The 20,574-nt window shown below is 37.0% G+C and overlaps 1 protein-coding gene across 1 annotated transcript in view; it reads left to right on the top strand.

Moving 5' to 3' along the window:
- The window catches only part of LRRC9 (leucine rich repeat containing 9), a 147,163-nt gene that overhangs the window by 53,509 nt on the left and 73,080 nt on the right, over positions 1-20,574 (top strand). The window contains exons 18-21 of the mRNA XM_043986519.1: positions 6,002-6,121; positions 11,235-11,426; positions 18,400-18,525; positions 19,850-19,984. Of these exons, the coding sequence (XP_043842454.1) occupies positions 6,002-6,121; positions 11,235-11,426; positions 18,400-18,525; positions 19,850-19,984 (573 nt within the window). The remainder of the gene's footprint in view (positions 1-6,001; positions 6,122-11,234; positions 11,427-18,399; positions 18,526-19,849; positions 19,985-20,574) is intronic.

Here is a 20,574-nt window from a genome sequence, read left to right on the forward strand (position 1 = left end):
TTTTGGAGGACCCTGTATATATTGTTTGTACATAGTTGTTTGCATGTTATCTCCCCCATTTTAATATGAGCTCCTTGAGGGCAGGGACTGGGTTTTTTTTTCCTTTTGTAGGGACCAATTTTTAATTGGGGAGTCTTAGCTAAGCAGCTCGCCACAATATTAGGGCAAGGAAGGAGACAGACAGCCTCCCTCAAAACAGAGCAGGATTTATTTAACAAGAACGAACTTTAAAAAACACAAACAGGATCAGTAGAATTAAGGGAAAGGAAATAAAATGGGGAAAGGGAAATTATACAACCTGAACAACACCACTGCCCAGGAATCAGCTGAGAACACACAGCAGCGTCCTGTCGCCTTCCAGCTTCAAGCTAGAATGGCGAAAAACCTCCCTTCTTCCCAGCAGACCCCAGGCTGACCACACACAGCCCCCAGCCAATTGGCTGGCTGCTCTGGCAGTCACATGACTGCCCTCACTGGGCTTCCAGTCATTATAATTTTGCCAGGCCCATGTAGGCGTCAACGAGTGGTGATGACGTGAGGTGCCAGCACCATGATGATGGCTACAACCAGTGGGTGGAGCACTGTGCAGTTTGCAGAGCACCAGACCATTGCCACGCTGAGGTTTTTTTTAATTCTAGCCAAAAGATGGGGTCATAAAAACCTCAAATAACAATTAATTCTTTACACTTTCTTTGTATCCTCAGTGCTTAGCACAATGCTTAATACACAGTAAGTACTTAATAAATGCTTATTTAAAAACTGACTAAACTTCCTAGCAGTTTAGATAACTCTCTTAAGAATACAAGGAGGGAGGGAGGGAGGGAGGGAGGGAGAGAGAGAGAGAGAGAGAGAGAGAGAGAGAGAGAGAGAGAGAGAGAGAGAGATCAGTGGGACAGCTAGGTGATTCAGTGGATAAAGCACTGGCCCTAGATTCAGAAGGACCTGAGTTCAAATCTGGCCTCAGATACTTGATATTTACTAACTTTGAGACCCTGGGCAAGTCACTTAACCCTCATTTCCCTGCAAAAATAAGAAGAATACAAGTTGCAGAGAAGGTGCCAGCATGTATTTGGAGAGAAGTTCCTCACCCAGGAGTTCTTTATACCAACGTCATCCAAGTCACCAGACATGTCCTGGAAAATAGTCCACAAAGGCTCTCTTTCTTTCCTCATAGTCATAGATATAAGTATGGACAAACTTGAAGTAATATCAGTTGCTTTATAAATTGGCATATTTTGCCATGTCTGAGCTTTTGATGTGGTAGTAGTCCATGAAGTAATTCACCAGCCTTAGCCTTTTGTCTATAGCCTAGAACCTGAGAAAAGCAATCTGTACACCATTCTTCAGAATTCTGAGGAGACACTTGAGGATCACCATTGTCTAATGCCTATAACCTAAGACTGAGTCTAGGGGCTGATTAAGAGATGTGATGAGCAGGCTCTTCCTATATTATTCCATCTTGTACTACCTCATGTTCTCTAAGATGCTGCCTATTCACTCTGGCCCCTTTTATCCTACTGTTGTAAGAGTGGAAAAAACAGTACTCCCAATGTAGTATTCATGTAACCTTGGCAGATGCTTAACTAAATCTCTAGCCCTCAATTTCATCTTCTGTAAAAAGAGAGGTTGGACAAGATGACTGCAAAGGTTACTTCTTGTTCTAAATTTGTGGTCCTGTGACTCATAAAATAAGAGATTGGATGAATAATCTCTGAGGTCCCTACTGGCTCTAAATCCCAATAAAGCCAGATACACCAACTTCTTTATTTTCTTCTACAAGGGGAACCTATGAACTCTCCTTCCATTCCTTTTTTTAAGTTTCATATATAGCAAGAATGTCAAAATTAATGTGATTTTGTTCCTCTGATAGAATGTCTGTATTGGTCAATGGGCAAAGATCTCACATATAAAGTATCAACGTTAATATTTCTAGACAGTTTAAAAATGTAATACTTAATGCCCTTAGCACCCCCATTTTTAATCAGTTGTCAGTCACCATCACTACAGAAGTAGAAATATATCAAAAAGGACTTTTCTCATGATTTTTTCTTCAACCAAAATCTTTCTTGACCTATCTGTTGCATTTGATAGCTTTGATCACCCTCTCCTCAGAGATACTTGTTTCTCTCTCCTGGTTTACTATCTACTTATCTGATCACTCCTTCTTTGCTAGCTCATCATCTACATTATTTCCCCTAACTCTGGATGTTCTCCAAGGTTCTGTCCCCAGCCCTCTTCTCTTCTCCATCCATTATCTCAGTAACTTCATGGGTTTAACTATCATCTCTATTCATGTGATTACTAGATCTACATATACAGCTCCAGGCTCTCCCCTGTGCTTCAGTCCTTTATGACTGATTGCCTATTGGACATTTCACACTGGCTCTTCCAGTATGCAATCTAACATGTTTAAAACAGAATTTATTATTTACACCCCCCTCCCCCCCACCTTGCAAACTTCCCTGTTTCTATCAAGGCACCACCATCTTTCTGGTCTCCCAGGTTCATAATCTCAGCCTTATCCTTAAATCCTCATCTCACTTAGCCAGTCAGTTGCCAAATCTTGCCATTTCTACTTCCCCAACATTTCCAACTCTTCTTCTCCATTAGTTTTTCTCCACTCATTTAGCTTCCACCTTAATTTGGGTCCTTATTACTTCTCACTTAGATTATTGAAAAAGCTTCTTAACTGGCCTCCCAGATTCATTTCTTCCAACTCCATTCCTTTCTACAAGCTTCTGACAAAGCAATTTTTCTTAAGAATGGATATGACCATGTGACATCCTATTCAACCAACTCTAGTGGCTTCCTATTGCCTTCTAGAATAAAATAGCTTTTAAAGCTTTTCCCAACCTGGCCCCAACCTGTCTTCCAATATCACTGGACATTACTACTCCTTCCACACAGTGCAATCCAGCCAAACTGGCCTTCCCTCTGTTCCTTACTCCTGTGACTCTATCCCCCATCTCTGTTAAATTAACAAAGATGACAGAAAAGGAAAATAGCAATTGTTGGAGATGTTATAAGAGAAGACACACATTAATGCATGTTGGTGAAGCTGTGAACTGGCCTAGCAATTCTTAAAACCAATTTTGAACTAAATCAGAATTTTCATTAAATCATGAATATCTTTGATCCAGTCACACCACACTACTAGGCATGTACCTCAAAGAGATTGAAGTCAGCAGAGAGAACCCATGTGTACAAAAGACTAAAGGTGTATTGTGAAACAATACATGTCCAATATGGTAATGTGGCTAGTCTCACTATATTTGTTATGAGAGGGTTTCTATTTCAGGGTGAGAGGAAATATTGGGAGTGGAGTTAGTGAGCAGTGATTCAAGAAAAAAAAGAAAAGAACCTGAATGGAACATTTGCTTTAAAATGCATGGAAGAGAGTAGATGCAAGTTCAGTAGGGGATGTACACAAGCAGAGCAAAATTTTACCTATTATGTTAAATTTTTGATTTCATAATAAAAGTTCAATTTCATATAAAAATCTTCTTTTCTCGTCTTTGTGTGGCAGTTTTAAAAGGGATAGTGCTGACACTTACTAGCTGTGTCACTTAACCCCATTGCCCCATTTAAAAAAAAAAAAAAGGGATAGTGCCCTTTCATCTACTACTGACTTTTCCCAGCTGGGTTTTCCCAACATAAACTCTACTCTAGGAAGTAGGATCAAAAGTTACATAATTCTCTTTTATCTTTTTTTTTATTAGCTCTGAGCACCCAGCTATAGAGAGGGCTTCTAGCAAAACACCTCAATATTTAGAACCATCTCTGTCTCTTTGGGAATGTTTCACTCTAGCTGATTCCTCCCACTTCTATTCCCAAGAAGTATAAACTATGATAGTAATTGCTAGTGATTACCACTATTTATAAAGAAAAAGTAAACATTTAAAACAAAGAAAGGTAAACAAATTTCTCCCCATGCTCAAAGGAAAAAACTTCTCATTAAGAGGTTAAAGGGGGTAAAGGTGATAGAGCATAATTGCCTTGAAGTCTGTAGTTCATGATTTTAGTGACACAGCTTCTTTCCCAATATATCTCATGCAAGATTGATGCCCACAGCCCAGTCCTAGCTCCTTTCATTATGGTGATTGTCTTTGTCTATACTTTTGCTTTCTCAGATCCATATGATTTCTTATGTATATATTTCCCTTTCTCAAGATCTCTGCTATTTCTGCTTCTTCTATTTGGAATTGGGCTCCTCTTGGATTCACTGAACTAACTTTTAAATTTCACCCTGAAGCCTAATCCTGTTTTTCCCTTTTTGATTCATTCAAAAAAATTAATTCCTATTTCATAAAGGGATTACCTTGCTGACATTGTAGCATTTTAAACTAGCTTAATACCTCCTTTTCCTATCTGCTTTTCTATTATTAGGTCAATGTAAAACCAACTACCTTGCATTGAAATATCCTTAACTTAATTCTTAATTCTTAACATGTTTGTTAAGTTCACAATAAAAAGTAATTTTTTAAAAAAGGATCAAAGATTCAATGAAGATTTAATAGGTCAGGAAGAGAATTCAGTCCTTTAATGTTTTTCTATTGCATTTTTTTTACCTTTTAAGTTATTATATTAAATATAAATAAAGTATCATTATATATCTCAAATGATCAACTACTTAATTCCAAAAATACTTATACTTGATAATTTATAATACTCAATATTTTACAGAATTTTTTAAAATGTATTTTAACTTTCATGTTCTAAAATGTTGAGTTCTGAATTCTCTTCTTTCTACCATTCCCTGATCCATTGTGAAGGAAAGAAATGTGATAACAGTTATATGTGAAATCATAGAAAACATATTGCCATACTTGCCATGTTGCAAAAAAAAAAGCAAGAAAAAGAGAGTGGAAAAATTATGCCTCCATCTGCATTCAGACTTCATCAGTTCTTTCTTTGGAGGTAGATTACATTTTTCATCATAAGTATTTCAGAATTGTCTTGGACTGATCAGAATAGCTAAGTAATTCACAGTTGATCACAATATTGTTGTTACTGTGTAGAGTGTTCTCCTTAGGTTCTGCTGATTTCACTTTGCATCAGTACATGTAAGTCTTCCCAGGTTTTTCTGAATCATCATGTTTGTCATTTCTTATAGCACAATAGTATTCCATCACAATCATATACCACAATGTGTTCAGCCATTCTCTATTTGATGGGCATCCCCTCATTTTCAAATTCTTTGCCACAACTAAAAGAGCTGCTATAAATATTTTTGAATACACTATTAAACTTTTATAATTCAAAATTTTGACAGTTTTTGTAATATTATAGAATTTAATTCTTTAATTTTTAAAAGGATTAAAGTAGTATAGTGTGATGGATGAAAATCTTGAGAAACAGAATTTCCGATTAATGATTTCTTAATTAGGCTAGCTAATAATAAATTGATGATCATTGGTTTCTCTCAGTAACCAAAGATAAAACCATCTCTCTCAATAACCAAGGAAAAAAGATCACTTAATGCTTAAATACCTTTTGAAAAGGAGGTGCCTCTGACAGGTGAAAATCAACCCTGATTGGTGAATAATTAATGAGGGGGTAGACATTAATGAGAAGGTGGGCTAAAAATCATCAGGTCCTCCTGCTGAGAATGTGACTTGATCATGCAACTCAGCTAGTTGCCTCCAGCAATCTGGATAAAGGAATCCTTGTCTACCCAGACCACTCCTTGGTTTGTTCTTGCAGAAACTGGGTTACCCTAGACCACAATATGGGAGCTGCAATGGCATAGACTTATTTCCTAAGATCTTCTGGTTGGGTGGGATCTGGCATATACTCAGAGGATTTGAGCAATCTCATCTGTCAGCTGTGACCCTCAGGGACTGACTGAATGACCTGCAGAGGCTGGTTCCTGAATGAAGAAATAGGAAGTTTAAAACCTTAATCCTAATTTAATAATTGGCTATTAATATCATAGAAAATAATAATTTCAATAGAATTAAATTTAATATAATATTTAATTTTCTTTTTACTCTTATTCTAGAGTCTAAATCTACATGGAAACAGCTTGAATAAATTGAGGGATCTTTCCAAGTTAACAGGGCTCCAAAAACTTATCATCAGCTTCAATGAATTTACATGCTTAGATGATGTGTACTATTTGGTAAGAAATCATTTTTTCTGGGATTACTTTCTTTAAATAAAATAAATTCATCCTTTTGTAATAGTCAAATTAGGTTTATAAATAAGATTCTGGCACCTCGATGATCTTGGAACTTCTGGGGTAAAATCCTATCTCAAACACTACTGTGTAACCTTAGGCAAGTCACATAACTTCTTTCATTCTTTTTTTTTTTTTTTTTTAGTGAGGCAATTGGGGTTAAGTGACTTGCCCAGGGTCACACAGCTAGTTAAGTATTAAGTGTCTGAGACTGGATTTGAACTCAGGTACTCCTGACTCTAGGACTGGTGCTCTATCCACTGTGCCATCTAGCTGCCCTGTCACATAACTTCTTAACCTCGCTCTCCTCTTCTGCAAAATAAGGGAATTGGATGGACTCCATGGCTTCCAAAATCCCTTTTATTTCTTCATTTCCTTCCTCTCCATTCGTTATGTCCCATCCTTTGTTTCCTTCGTGACTATCTTAATATTATTTTTATCTCTTTGCTATTCTTTCCTCTTTTCTGTCTTAGCCTGTTGTGCAGTAAGAGAATGTGGAGTCATGGATAGTGCTGAGATTATGAGGCTGAAATACTGGAAGAATAGTAGCACTTTCAACAGAAATAGAGGATGTTTGAAAGAGGAGTGATCTAGGAATAAAGATGAATTCTGATTGGACATTTTGAGCTTGAGATGTTTCCAGATCGTTTGGTTTGAAATGTGTTATAAGACTGATGCTCGGGAAAGAGTTTGGGGCTAGATCTTTGAGTCATCTGCATAGAGATGGTAATTAAACCCTGTTGAAAGAGAAAATTCAAATAGAGAAGTGAAGAGGGCTAGAGACAGAGCCTTGGGCAGGCTTAACAGGACTTGGCCACTGATTAACCATGTGGGGTGAGGGAGAGTAAGGAGTTGAAGATGACTCCAAGGTCACACACCAAGTGACTGGAAGGATGGCAGTGCCCTTTCAAGAATTAGGAGAGTTCAGAGGAGGAGAGGATTTTAGGAAAAGTGGTCCCAAACATCAAAAGTGGCAAATCTGTTTTTCCCAGGACCTCATAGCTCTTCCACAAGGGAACTCTGCCAGTGCCTCATGGGGAAATTATTCACGGATAAAGATGTGTACTGTAATGTGTAGCACCCCCTTCTCTTTCTTCTTTCCCAAACGAGTAATTAAAAATGATTCGTTTCTGCCATAACAGACCAACAGAAAAACCCAGAGGAATATGGAATGTCCTCCAGCTAGTTAATTTGAAAGCTCTTATGCCTGTGGGTTCATCATAATACTATCACAATGGATCTGTAAAACCTGCATCCAATAAACCCTTAATCAGGAAAGGCCCAGCCCCCTTCAGTCTTTCCTTTCATCCCAATGACCCTGGCCAGTGATTTCTTTGAACCATGTTGCCAGTCTTCCCTGAGCCAGTAATCAGGGCTGCATTGTGGTGGTAAACACCCATGAAGATGGGGAGCCTTCTCCCTTGGGCTACCCACCTGCTCTTCCAGGATATCTTATTAAACTAAATCCTTTCAGGATCTAGCAGGCCCATTTGCCTTCTATTTTATCTGTACCTACAGACCCCACAGTGCCCCATCTGGCAGGCAGGCAGGCAGAATGTCCTAATTTAAAGCTGTACCTCAGATGTTATGTCTTTCTCTAGCACGGGGTTCTTAACCTCTTTTGTGTCCTAGACAATTGGCATACAGTACATAAAACAAAACACATAGGATTATAAAGGAAAACAATAATATTGGAATACAGTTGACTCCAAGTTAAGTACCCCTGTACCAACAGAACAATTGTTATCTTTACTACCAGCTGATGACACTTGGGTCATGAGTTTTATATTTCATAATTTCATGCACATATTCACTCAGCATATCATTTTGGGGGATTTATGGATTCTACTCTCATAAAACCCCATGTGTATCCTCACTCTCACATATGACTATACTGAAAGTTATCTTGAAGAACTGAAAGCAATAGAGGTCATTCAGTCATACTGTGGACCCTGCCAAAGGCACCTACACATGTGTGACTGATTTTCATGTAATGCCCAAGAATTCTTTTCATGGGGAGATGGGTAGGGATGAGATTGAATGAGGCTATTACAAGAAACCTTTCTGGGCATGACTTGTTTTTGGAAGCCATTCATTTGGGCCCATACTTACAAACCTTTTCATTAGCTCTATACATCACTGAAGGTCTACAAATGGTACCAATTTTTATTCTAAATAAAACTATTCATCAGGCCCTTGACCCCAGTAGTGACAATAGATGACCAAGAGCAATTTGAGACTGTAGCAACTCTGGATTCTTGTTAAAGATGCAGGACCATTCACATCCTGTTTGATTGGGAGGAATATAGGCCAAAAGATCAAACTTGGGAGCCTGCCTGAAATCACTACCTGCCTAACTAAGCTTGAGCCCTTCATGCACTAGAAGTCTCACCACTGAAACCCAGAGAGGCTCCCAGGAAGGGAGATGAAGGACATGCCCTGTGCTCCTGCACACACAGAAGCCCAAATGTCAGAGCAAGGGCAGGTGCTGGTAAAGCACCTTCTTCTTCATGCAGCCTTTCCTGATTCCCTCATTACTGGTACCCTCCCTCCAAAACTGTCTCCTATTTATTTGCTTTGCATATATTGTATTTATTCACTTTATTTTTATGATAGAAATACTTATATAGGTACTTGCTGTCTCTTACATTAGAATATAAACTCCTTGTGAATGGGAATTGTTTTATTCTTAGTAGTTCTTTCCACAACATCTAGAACTATGCTTGGCACATAGTAGGTGCTTAATAAATACTTGTTGATTGATTACAGTAGCCAAAATGTACCAAACCTATCATTTAGCATCCTGTACTGTTAGTCAATAAGCATTTATTAACACCTATTATGTGCTAAGTACTATACTAAACACTGGAGATACAAAGAAATACCAAACTTGTCCCTACTATCAAGGAACTGGTATTCAAATAGAAAAAGCACCCATGTATAGGCAAGATACATAGAGGAAAAACTGAATCAACCATAAGAAGGAAGAAACTTGCAGTAAGGAGTATTAGGAAAGGCTCCTTGTAGAAGTTGGGACTTTAATTGTGATTGAAAGGAAGCTAGAGAAGTCAGGAAGTAAGTATGAGGCGGGAGAAAATTCCAGACCTGGAGGACATCCAGGGAAGAGGCTCAGAGTCCAGAGATGGACGAAAGGAGCAAAATAAGACAAGTGTCACTGAATTGCAGAGTATGACGGGGTGAGGTAGAAGAAGACTGGAAAGATAGGAAGGGGCCTGGTTATGAAGGGCTCTGTGCACCAAGCAGAGGATTTTATCCTGGAGATGATAGGTGTTTGGGACAAACTGCCTCAATTTACCCAAATAACTTGAGGAGACCACCAAGTCAAGCAGAGACAGATTTATTACATTCTCATGAGAATGGGCAAACTCAATGACTGAGATTGAGTTGCAATAATAGACTCATGTTTTGGATTTTTATAGGAATTTTGGGGAGGGGAGTCCTCATGTACACTGGGTGAGCTCACAATCTAACATCCAATCCTGTCTCACAGAGGGTGCATGCTTAGCTTGTGATCAATGTATAGAAACATGCATACGTGTAAGGGAGAAAAGGGGAGGGAGAAACTAGGTCAAACCAAAGGAAGAGGGAAGGGGGGGGGATGAGTACCAACCAGGGGCTGATATCAGGCTTAGGAATGTGAAAAAGGGGAGGCAGAAATCACTCCCTTATCTGATTGCAGTTAATTCATGGGGTTCTGATATGTGATGGATTCCAGATAGGCCAGAGACACGATTTTTATTACAGGCCATAAAACTAAGATGTAGCTGACAAGTGGGGAGACTAAGCAGAAGTAAAGTAAATAGTGTTAATTGGTAATAAAACTTAAAGGAGACAGTGAGAACTGACAAGCAATAAAACTTTTAGACAAAGACAGAGAAACTAACTATACTGGGGGGGGGGTATCTTCCAGACCTCATCCTTAGAGTTTAATCTGAATCAAATCCATCATTTCATACAGAACTGACTCAAGTCCATCATCTCATACAATAGGGAACCACTGGAGTTTATGGAATAGGGGAATGACATGATAGAACCTGTGCTTTAGGAAAATCATGTTAGTAGCAGAATGGAGGATGGATTGGAGTTGGGAGAGACTCTACGAGAAGACTATTGCAATAATCCAGACATGAGGTGATGAAGGCCTGCACTAAATGGTGTGAGTGTCAGAGGAGAGAAGGGGTCATGTTTGAGAGATGTTGCAAAGGTGAAATTGAGAGGCTTTGGCAACAGCTTGGATACAGGGAGGTGAGAGATAAGGAGAGTTACTGATGATTCTGAGGCTGCAGGAAATCATATCTCTCTTGTCTGAGGGTACTTCAATAGTTCTATTTTTAAAAGATATAAAATGATTTTCTAGTAGTTCTGTCTGCTGAACAGAGATTTGGAGTCATTATACCTAGAGTCTTAGGGTCAAAGGATTTCAATCTGGAAAGAGCCCTTAGGGGTCATCTATTCCACCTCCCTTTTTACAGATGTGGAAACTGAGGCCCAGAGAAATTAAATGACTTGCCCAAAACCACAGAGGTAGTTATTTAAAAGTTAATTGTAGTACAAAGTGTAACTTATCTGTCTCTGTTTTTACCTCTTTAAAACATAGAATATGTTTTACAAGGTTATATGAAATATAAAACATGGTATAAAATGGATTAGAGTTGAAGAAGTGTGTCTTTACTCCTTACAAAAATGAATTACATGTATAACTCCTCTGATTGCTTACCACCTCAAGGAGGGGGGAGGGAAGGAGGGATAAGATTTGGAACTCAGAACTATAAAAATGTTTATTATTTTTTAAAAATTAAAAAGTGAATTAAAACAACTTGCTTCTTTATCTCACAAGAGTAGAATAAAAAAATAATAAAATGTCTATAATGAAATTCTGAAAGTTCTTTGGAAGAATTCATTTATTGGTATTATTATGAGGATTAACCTTCCAACAGTTATAAGGCTCTTTGAATATGGGAAAAAGAACAGTATTACTGTAAATACTTATGTTTTAGCAGTAGTAGCAACACTATTATTGTACATCTTTTTTCAGTATAATCTTGAATATTTGGATGCAAGCCATAACCACGTGATCACTCTTGAAGGATTTCGAGGTCTCGTGAAATTGAAATACTTAGACTTAAGCTGGAATCAGCTGAAAAAAACTGGAGATGAAATTAATCTTTTATGCAAGCATACTTCAAACCTTCTCAGTCTTGATATTCGACATAATCCATGGCAGAAGGTATGCATCAGATAGATTTATTTTAAAACATTCTGTTCCCTTATGATAAGCAAAATAACTATCAGTTGTGTTTCAGTGCAACCGTTCTATGGTTTTTTGTTAAGAAACCAACAGACTATTTTTCTTTTCTTAAGATTTGATTCCAAGTGTTTGACAAAACGAATTCAATTTAGTAGTCAAATTAATCAAATGTTTCTGCTAGGATAAGTCTCAGATTTCTTTTCTGGTATAAAGCACTATAGTTCTCTCAAATTTGTTTATGATGTTGTGAAAATATTATTATGATATTTAATCCCTACACATTCATAATTCCAAATGTTCTCTACAACCTCCTGACAAAATACTTATCTAATGTCTACATGAAGACTTCCATGATAGGGAACACATTACTACTTCCTGGAGAAGTAATTCTACTTTTGAACACCTCTAATTTTTAAGAAATTATTCCTTCAATCAAATCAAAATCTGCTTCTCTGCAGTTTCTACCCACTGACCTAATTCAGCTTTTTGAATCCTCTCAATATTCTCTTTCCCAGGCTAACCATACCCATTTCCTTCAACAATCCTTATCCAGCATCATCTCTAGTTCCTCTTACCAGCCTGCCCATGCTCCCTCTTCTAGCAAGGGAAAAAGCAAGCATTTGGAGATAAGATGTAGTTTCTCAGAGTCCCTTCCAGGATATAGTTTTAGGACTGAACATAGAATATCCAGAAGTGGTCTGACTAGAGTAACTTTCTTCATTCTGAACATTACTCCTTCTGAATGAAGCCTAATAATAATAGCTCATTTATATAGTGCACATTTATATTGTTTTACAGAATGCTTGACATAATATAGCATTTTGGGCATCATGTCACACTGTGAACTTCTATTGAACTCGTATATTAAAACCCTCATAATTTTCATACACATTGTTGTGAGGCCATGCTTCACTTGTAAAGCTGATTTTTAAAAATCTAAATATAGAACTTTATATTTATCCCTTTCAAATTTCATCTCATTAGGGTTTTTTTCAACTCATTAGGTTTGACCCAGTGGTCTAGCTAATAAATCTTTTGAATGCCGACTGTCATATGCCTGGGTTAGTAATCCATCCTATTTTTGTATTAGATAAACCAAGGCCAAGTACTGATAGATTTGAAGCACTTCTATTGATATTCCACCCCTCCACCAGGATAATATCAATCTATTCATGCCTAACTTAACTAGTTTCAAATTTAACTGTACTTCTCATCTAGCCTACATTTCTGTCTTGTTTAGAAAATTGTGTAAGAGACTTTGGTAAATGTTTGACTAAAATGCAGGCTTATTGTGACTGTGGTATTCCCCTGATCTCCAAAGTCCTTAGCCCTCTCACTAAAGATAATAATATTAGTCTGAGTGACTTATTCTTGATGAAGCCATGATAGCTCTTAGTGGTCGCCACCTACTTCCCTTTCTAGCTGGTCACAAACCATCTCTTTAATAATTAATTTAGGGGCAGCTAGGTGGCGCAGTGGATAGAGCACCAGTCCTGGATGCAGGAGGACCTGAGTTCAAATCCGGCCTCAGATACTTGACACTTATTAGCTGTGTGACCCTGGGCAAGTCACTTAACCCCAATTGCCTCACCAAAAAAATTTTAAAAAATAATTAATTTAGGAATCAAAGCCCAGTATATAGTCCCATAGTTGGAGGAGTCCACTTTTTCCAATTGTGAAAATTAGAGTGTTTGCCCTTCTCTAGTTAAAGTTTTACGTTTTTTATGATTTTTCAAATATAACTGAGAGATGCTGAGCAGTCTCATCTGCCATTTCTTTAAATGCTCTAGGAAGTAGTTTTGGCAACTTGAACTCACTAATGGAAGATAAGTGTTCTATTATGATCTCCTTTGGGTGTCAGCTCTCTACTAATCATCTTTTTCTATCTTCATTCTGAAGACCAAGTTCCTGGCCTGAGAAACAGTATGAGAATAAGAATTGAGTAGTTCAGCCTTCTGAACATTTATTATCATCACTCCATATATTCTCATTCATCCCTTTGATCTTCCTCATAACTCTAACATAACTAATAAAGTCCTTTTGGTTCACCTTAGCATTCATTGCATGAGAGCCCTAACTCATTCTCTGCCTTAATTCCCCCTGCCATTATTCTTACAGGACTGTGCTGACTTCTTGTGTCATTGTGTTTGTGTGTGTGTGTGTGTGTGTGTGTGTTTGTGTGATGTATAATAAGTAGTGAATTCCCTCTGATCTACCATTTTGTCCCTTTAGGCCACTCTTCTCTTTTCCCTTCTTTGGAATTATTTCTCTTTGAGTCTTTAGAATTTCATTCTTGAGAACTTTGCATCTCTTCTAGGATGACTTGCCCTTGTAGGATTTTGGTTTCTGGGACCCTATTTGTCTTTGTTGAAATCTCTTTGAAATTTGCTGTCCTCAAAACAAAGATGTATGACTCTTACCTGTGGCACATGAAGTGGCAATTTCCTTACATTTCCATTATTTCTACTTGAACAGCTAGTTCTTCTTTGCTAGTCACAATCAGATCCTAAATATCAGTTCACTTTATTGCTTCCTCTACCTTTTGAAAAATTAAATTATTAAACCTGGAAAGACTTAAGTGGACTGATCAGCTCAGTGAAATGAGTAGAACCAGGAGAACATTGTACACAGTAACAGCAACATTGTATGATGATCAACCATGATAGACTTTCCTCTTCTCAGCAGTGCAATGATCCAAATCAATTCCAAAGAACTCATGATGGAAAACATTCTCCACATCCAGAGAAAAGAACAATGGATTCTGAATGCATATTGAACCATACTGCTTATACTTTGTTTTTGTTTTTACTTTTTTGAGGTCTTTTCCTTTTGTTCTGATTCTTCTTTCACAACATGATTAATGCAGAAATATGTTTAATGTGATTGTACATCTACAACCTATATCAGATTGCTTTCTGTCTTTGGGAGGCATAAAGGAAGGGAGGGAGGGAGAAAAATTTGGAACTAAAAATCTTATGAAAACAAATGTTGAAAACTATATTTGCATGTAACTAGAAAATAATAAAAATACTTTTTATGGGAATTTATCTGCTTTCATCCAAGATGTCAAGATTATTGACATCCTCCATAATTACTATGTCATGCCTCTGTGCCATCCTTCTTGGGTGAATGGATAAATGAAATATTATTTATTAAATGATTACTGTGTGAAAAGCACTAGGTCTACAAATAATTTCTGCTCTCAAGGAACTCACATTCTAATGAGGGATACAGCACATGATGACTTCATCACACCTGCCATCAGTGAGATGTAAAGGTTCTGTGGTCCTCAGAGTGCAGCAGCAAAGCAAATGGTAATGCATCTGATTCTTTAGTGTCATTTCTATTGTTAAAATTATATCCATTTCTAATGTTGAGCCATATGAAAATGTCAAGGAATTAGACGCCAAGAACTTTCTCTTCTGGGTCTTCAGTAGTTGTGACCACAGTACCCACAGAAAGAGTTGTCAGGCTGCATCTGCATGGGGCTGCTTCCTGGGTTGATAGCTTTAGGACTAAACTGGAAGCATGATTGGTGGTCAGGAAGGGAGTGAATTGCTCCCATTCCCAAGGTTTTTAAGCTTACATGTCCAACTGTAGCATCTGGACAGATACAGATATAATTGTAGACATAGGTATAAATGGAGGCATAGGTGTAGGTGTAAGTATAGATGGAGATGTATATGTAGATATAAATATAGATGTAGATATAAATATGGGAGTGTGATGGTATAGATATAGGTGTGGGTTATAAGTATAGATGTAGATGTAGATATAAATGTAGGCATAGATGTAAGTATAGATATAGGTGTAGATATAGATAGAAAGATAAATAGATATGTAGATATAGACATAATAGAAATATAGAAATACAGGTGTAATCCAACATTCATTGGATTGTGGAAAAAATAAGGAAGATCCAGAAAAAAGTCTACTTCTGCTTTATTGACTTACACTAGCCTTTGACTGTGTGAATCACAACAAAATGTGGCAAGTCCTCAAAGAGATGGGAGTAACACGTCATCTTAATTGTCTCCTGAGGAACCTGTATACAAGTCAAGAAGCAACATGGAACAACTGGTTAGTTTAAGATTGGAAAAAGAGTACACCAAGGTTGTATATTGTCACCGTATTTATTTAATGTGTATTGTGTATGTGACTGATATAACAGCATGTGAGATGCCAGGCTGGATGAATAAAAAGCCAGAATTAAGGTTGCCAGGAAAAATCAGCAATCTCAAATATGAAGACAATACCACTCTTATGGCAGAAAGTGAAGAGGAATTAAGAAGCCTCTTGATGAGGGTGAAAAAGGAGAGTGCAAAAGCTAGCTTAAAGATTAACATTTAAATAACCCTAAGATCTTGGCAACTGGCCCCATCACTTCCTGGCAAATAGAGGGAGAAGAAATGGAAGCAGAGTCAGATTTCATATTCTTGGGCTCAAAGATCACTGTAGATGAGCCGATTTCAGAGAAACCTGGAAGGACTTACATGAACTGATGCTGAGTGAGATAAGCAGAACCAGAACAACATTGTACACAGTATAACAACATTGTGTGTTGATCAACTGTGATAGACTTGACTCTTCTCAGCAATACAATGGTCCAAGATAGTTCCAAAGGACTCATGATGGAAAATGCTCTCCAAATCCAGAGAAAAGGAACTGTGGAATATGGATGCAGATTGAACCATACTATTCTATTTTTTAATTTTTCTTTTTTGAGGTTTTTACTTTTTGTTCTGATTCTTTCACAGCATGACTGATACAGAAGTGTGTTTAATGTGATTGTACATATATAACCTATAACATTGCTTGCTGTCTTGGGGAGGGGAGGAGGGAGGGAGAAAAATTTGAAACTATGAATCTTATAAAAACAAATGTTGAAAATTATCTCTAAATGTAACTGGAAAATAATCAAATACTTTTATGAGAAAAAAGGAAAGGAAAAAAATCACTGCAGATGGTGACTGTAGCTCTTAAATTCAAAGATACTTGCTGCTTGGAAGAAAAGCTATGGCAAATCTGGACAGCATGCAGAAGAGCAGAGATATCACTTTGCTGACAAAAGTCCATATATTGAAAGCTGTGGTTTTTCCAGTAGCAAGGTATGGCTATGAGAGTTGGACTGTAATGAAAGCTGAAAGCCACAGAATTGACCCTTTTGAATTGTGGTGTTAGAGAAGACTTTTGTGAGTCCATTAGACAGCAAGGAGATCAAATCAGTGAATACTTAAAGAAATTAATTCAGACTCTTCTGGAAGGTCAGATACTGAAGCTGAAGCTTAAGTACTTTGGATATATGGTGAGCATTGTAATAACCATTGGAAAAGACCCTAATGTTGGGAAAGATTGAAGGCAAAAGGAAAAGGGGATGGCAGATGATGAGATGGACAGATAGTGTCATGGAAACAATGGACATGAACTTGGATAGACTTCAAGAGATAGTGGGAATATTCATGGGGTCACAAAGAATCAGACATGGCTAAACAACTGAACAACAACAACAACAACAAAAATATATATATATATGAAGATACTGACATAGATATAGATATAAATATTTAACATTTTCTCCATCTCCCTTCATTTTTAATTTAAAGCCCTTTTGATCAGATTCTTGAATCTATACACACTCTATGATCCAGCTGTGCTGTGGTGTGAGAACATTAGAGAGGACTGGCACACTTTGAGAGGGAGAGCAGGCATGGTTTCAGACTCTCTCTGGGATTGACTTCAGACCAATCTAGATACATATGTCTTCTCTCAGAGAAGAAAAAGGTTCTTTAGAACCATAATATCAGTATTCTTTCCATCAGATTGGAGAGTCTTGTGCAAAATGGCCTAAGCTTGGCTAGAAAACTGAGTTAAAGAAGCAAAATGCTCAGTTCCATGGTTCTGTTGTTTAATGTTTATGTGGTTAACTTTCCCAGGCCCCTTCTTTCCAGTGTATTCTTTCCAGGCTGTATTTATAGCTCGCATCTCTTGCCTTTTCTCATGATCATGATATTAGACTGATCAATCAACTACCTTCAGTCTAATCCCTGCCAGAGTCCTGAGGGCAATTCACAAGTGTTTCTCCTCTTTCCTCTCCCTGCTTATCAAACTACATATACCTACTTCCATCTTCTTGAATTCAGCATTCTGGTATTCCCTTATTATTCAATACAAAAAGAAGAATATTCTTCTATTATAAAAGGTGACTGTGGATGGCCACAGTCAGACTATTTCTCTGTTGCCAATTAAGAATGATTCTCACGAGATCGTAACCCTAATGAATCATCAAAGAAACTTCCTGTAGAATTTATGGCACACATTTTTAATACTCTATGATATAATTTTCTTCATTTTAGTATCATATTGTTAACTCCTCAAATGCGGGGATGGTTTGTTTTGTTTTTGTTTTTCTTTGAATCCCCAGTATTTAACACAGTGTCTGGCAAATAGCAGGTGATTAATAAATGTTTATTGACTGGCTAACTGTTGTAGAAGAATCTGAATTCAATCATCACAGCTTCGAAAGTTCAAAATAAAGTTTGAACTTCAACTTGTATCTTTAGGACTTATTTATTTACACCTTTTTCTACATTTATTTAAGTCAACTAGATGGTATATATCTAGAGCATTTAAATCCTGCTTTTAATATGTCCTAGCTTTGTGACCCTGGGCACTTAACCTTTCTTAGCCTCAGTTTCTTCATTTTTGAAAAAAAAAGAGAATAATAATAATAATAGTGCCTACCTCACAAGGTTGTTTTGAGGCTCAAACGAAATAACAAATGTAAAAATATTTTGCAAACCTCAAAGCATTAAATAAATGCTTTTTGTTATTTAAGATAAGTTTTAAGGTGGTACTTAATACTGTATTAATCATGTGGAAAAGAATGAAACCCTCTCCTGTGTAATATCATCTGCAATATTTTTCAAAATTAACTTACTCTGTTTTTCCTAAGCCATCCACATTGAGACCAAGTGTTATTGGCAGATTAAAGACGCTTACTCATTTAAATGGACTCCTGGTTACTGAAGAAGAAAAAAATGCAGCTGTAAATTTTATTGCTGGAACAAGGATTACTCAGGTTGGATGTATTGGTTTAATATTTCTTGAGTATTCCCAGGATACTATTGTTATCTTGAACAAACACCAAATATATTTTCACCATCTAGATTGTTAGATTTTTAAATTTTCTTTTGTCTCCCCGCCCCAATTAGATCTTGTCAGCTATTCATTTATTGCTATTTCATTATTGGAATCATAACTATGTTGGGGCTATATAGGGATACTGGGGCCTGAATCAGAAGTACCCCAGAGATTGTCTTTTATGTGTTTACATGTCCCATAACTACTTTGAAGTCTTGTTAAATACCAAATCCATGCGCATGACCCTACTTATCTTAGTGACAAGTATAGATAATTAATTTCCAAGCTATTATGCTACTTAAATGTTGTTTTCTCTTATTAAGACTGCTTCATTTGACTCTCAGTTAGCTATAGAAATGAATTTACTATATGGTTCAAAGCCTCCCACTCTTCTGGAGATCCTATATCTTAGCTAGCTATTTATGTCCTCATTTCAAATCACTAAACTCCTTAGAGCTTCTGAATCCTTGTTAAAATTAGCTTAGAGGCTATTTGAAGACTTTTTAGGCTCTTGGAATGGTTGATATCTATTGAACTGCCTCTCCATTATTGTATTAAATTATACTTCATGGCCAGGAAGAATCAAAACAAGTAGTTTACTTGTAGAAGTATCTTTGTTTCCCTTAAATAAGTTTCAAGAATAACTTTACTCTTCTTTTTATAAGCCACATTTTTGTCAAAGTGTGTCTGGAATATTGGATGGTAAGAGAAGAAATTTTGGCAGTGGTGTATAGATACAAGCCATATATAATTTTAAACCTGTTCAAAATTCATGAAAGAAATAATTTTTACTAGTTAGAAAAATAAGTTGGAAAAAAATCTAGAAGTCTAAATTCATATTTAAATAATAGAGAAAGGTATAAAAGTACAAGACATAGATGACTATGACAGCAAAAAATAATTTATATTTTAATCTCATTTTATTGAGAAACTAGGTGGCATAGTAGATAGAACACTGGGTCTCAAATCAGGAAAAACCTGAATTCAAAATTGGTCTCAGATACTTGCTAGCTTTGTGACCCTGGGCAAGTCACATAACTACTCTCTGACTTAGTTTCCTCATCTATAAAATGGGGATGATAATAGCATCTAACTGCTATAATTATGTGATAATAAAATGAGACAATATTTGTAGTGTTATATAAACCTTAAAGTACTGTGTAAATGCTAGCTCTTGATATGATTGTGAAGCAAAACTCCTCATGATTAATGAATATGCTTCTGAATGTCATTTCCTTTATTCATCAAGTATTTTTTTTTAGGTAACCCTCTCACACCATTCCAGAACTGATGAAGTTCGACCACGAATACTTAGCATATGGCCTTCTGCCAAAATCCTAACACAGATGACTAAGTCAGAACCATTTTCACATCTTAGTGGAAATTGGTATTCTAAGGTAAAACTTGATGCTATTAAGGTCATTTGCTTATCATTAGGTTTTAATAGTTGATTTCTGTCTGCATGAGTGATAAAAGGAGGGCATTGGTGTCAGTCCAATGTTCTAGACCAAGAAACATAATTCAGGACAAAGGAGCCTGGACAGAGGCTAATTAAAGTGGTCTGATAGAAACCAGTGGCCACAGCAGAGTTAGGAATCTGGGATTAGGGTACAATCTCAATAGGGGATGTATATTGGTACTGAAAGTCAGAGCCAGGTATCAGAGCAGGAAGGTTAATAGGCAGACAAGACAGAATGTCAGAAGCAGACAGTTGGTGATATGATGATCAGGACCCAAGATAAGGATTAGGTAATGGGAGCAGAATTCAAGCAAGAAATTTGGGCAAGAGCCACAGGCCATCAACAGTATGAAAGGCACCAGGGTGTTTCTATATACTTCCTACCAAGGGCAAGAACTGCTTTGGAATGTAAGCCGACCAGAAGCAGTGGATAGAAGCAGGTAAAGCCATCCACTTATAATTGAGAGGAAGGGGCTGATGATCAGAGGAATTCCTGATAATTTCTGGTTTTACTTTTATTTTTGGTAG

This window comes from Dromiciops gliroides, chromosome 2, assembly GCF_019393635.1.
Source record: "Dromiciops gliroides isolate mDroGli1 chromosome 2, mDroGli1.pri, whole genome shotgun sequence".
Lineage (NCBI taxonomy): Eukaryota > Metazoa > Chordata > Mammalia > Microbiotheria > Microbiotheriidae > Dromiciops > Dromiciops gliroides.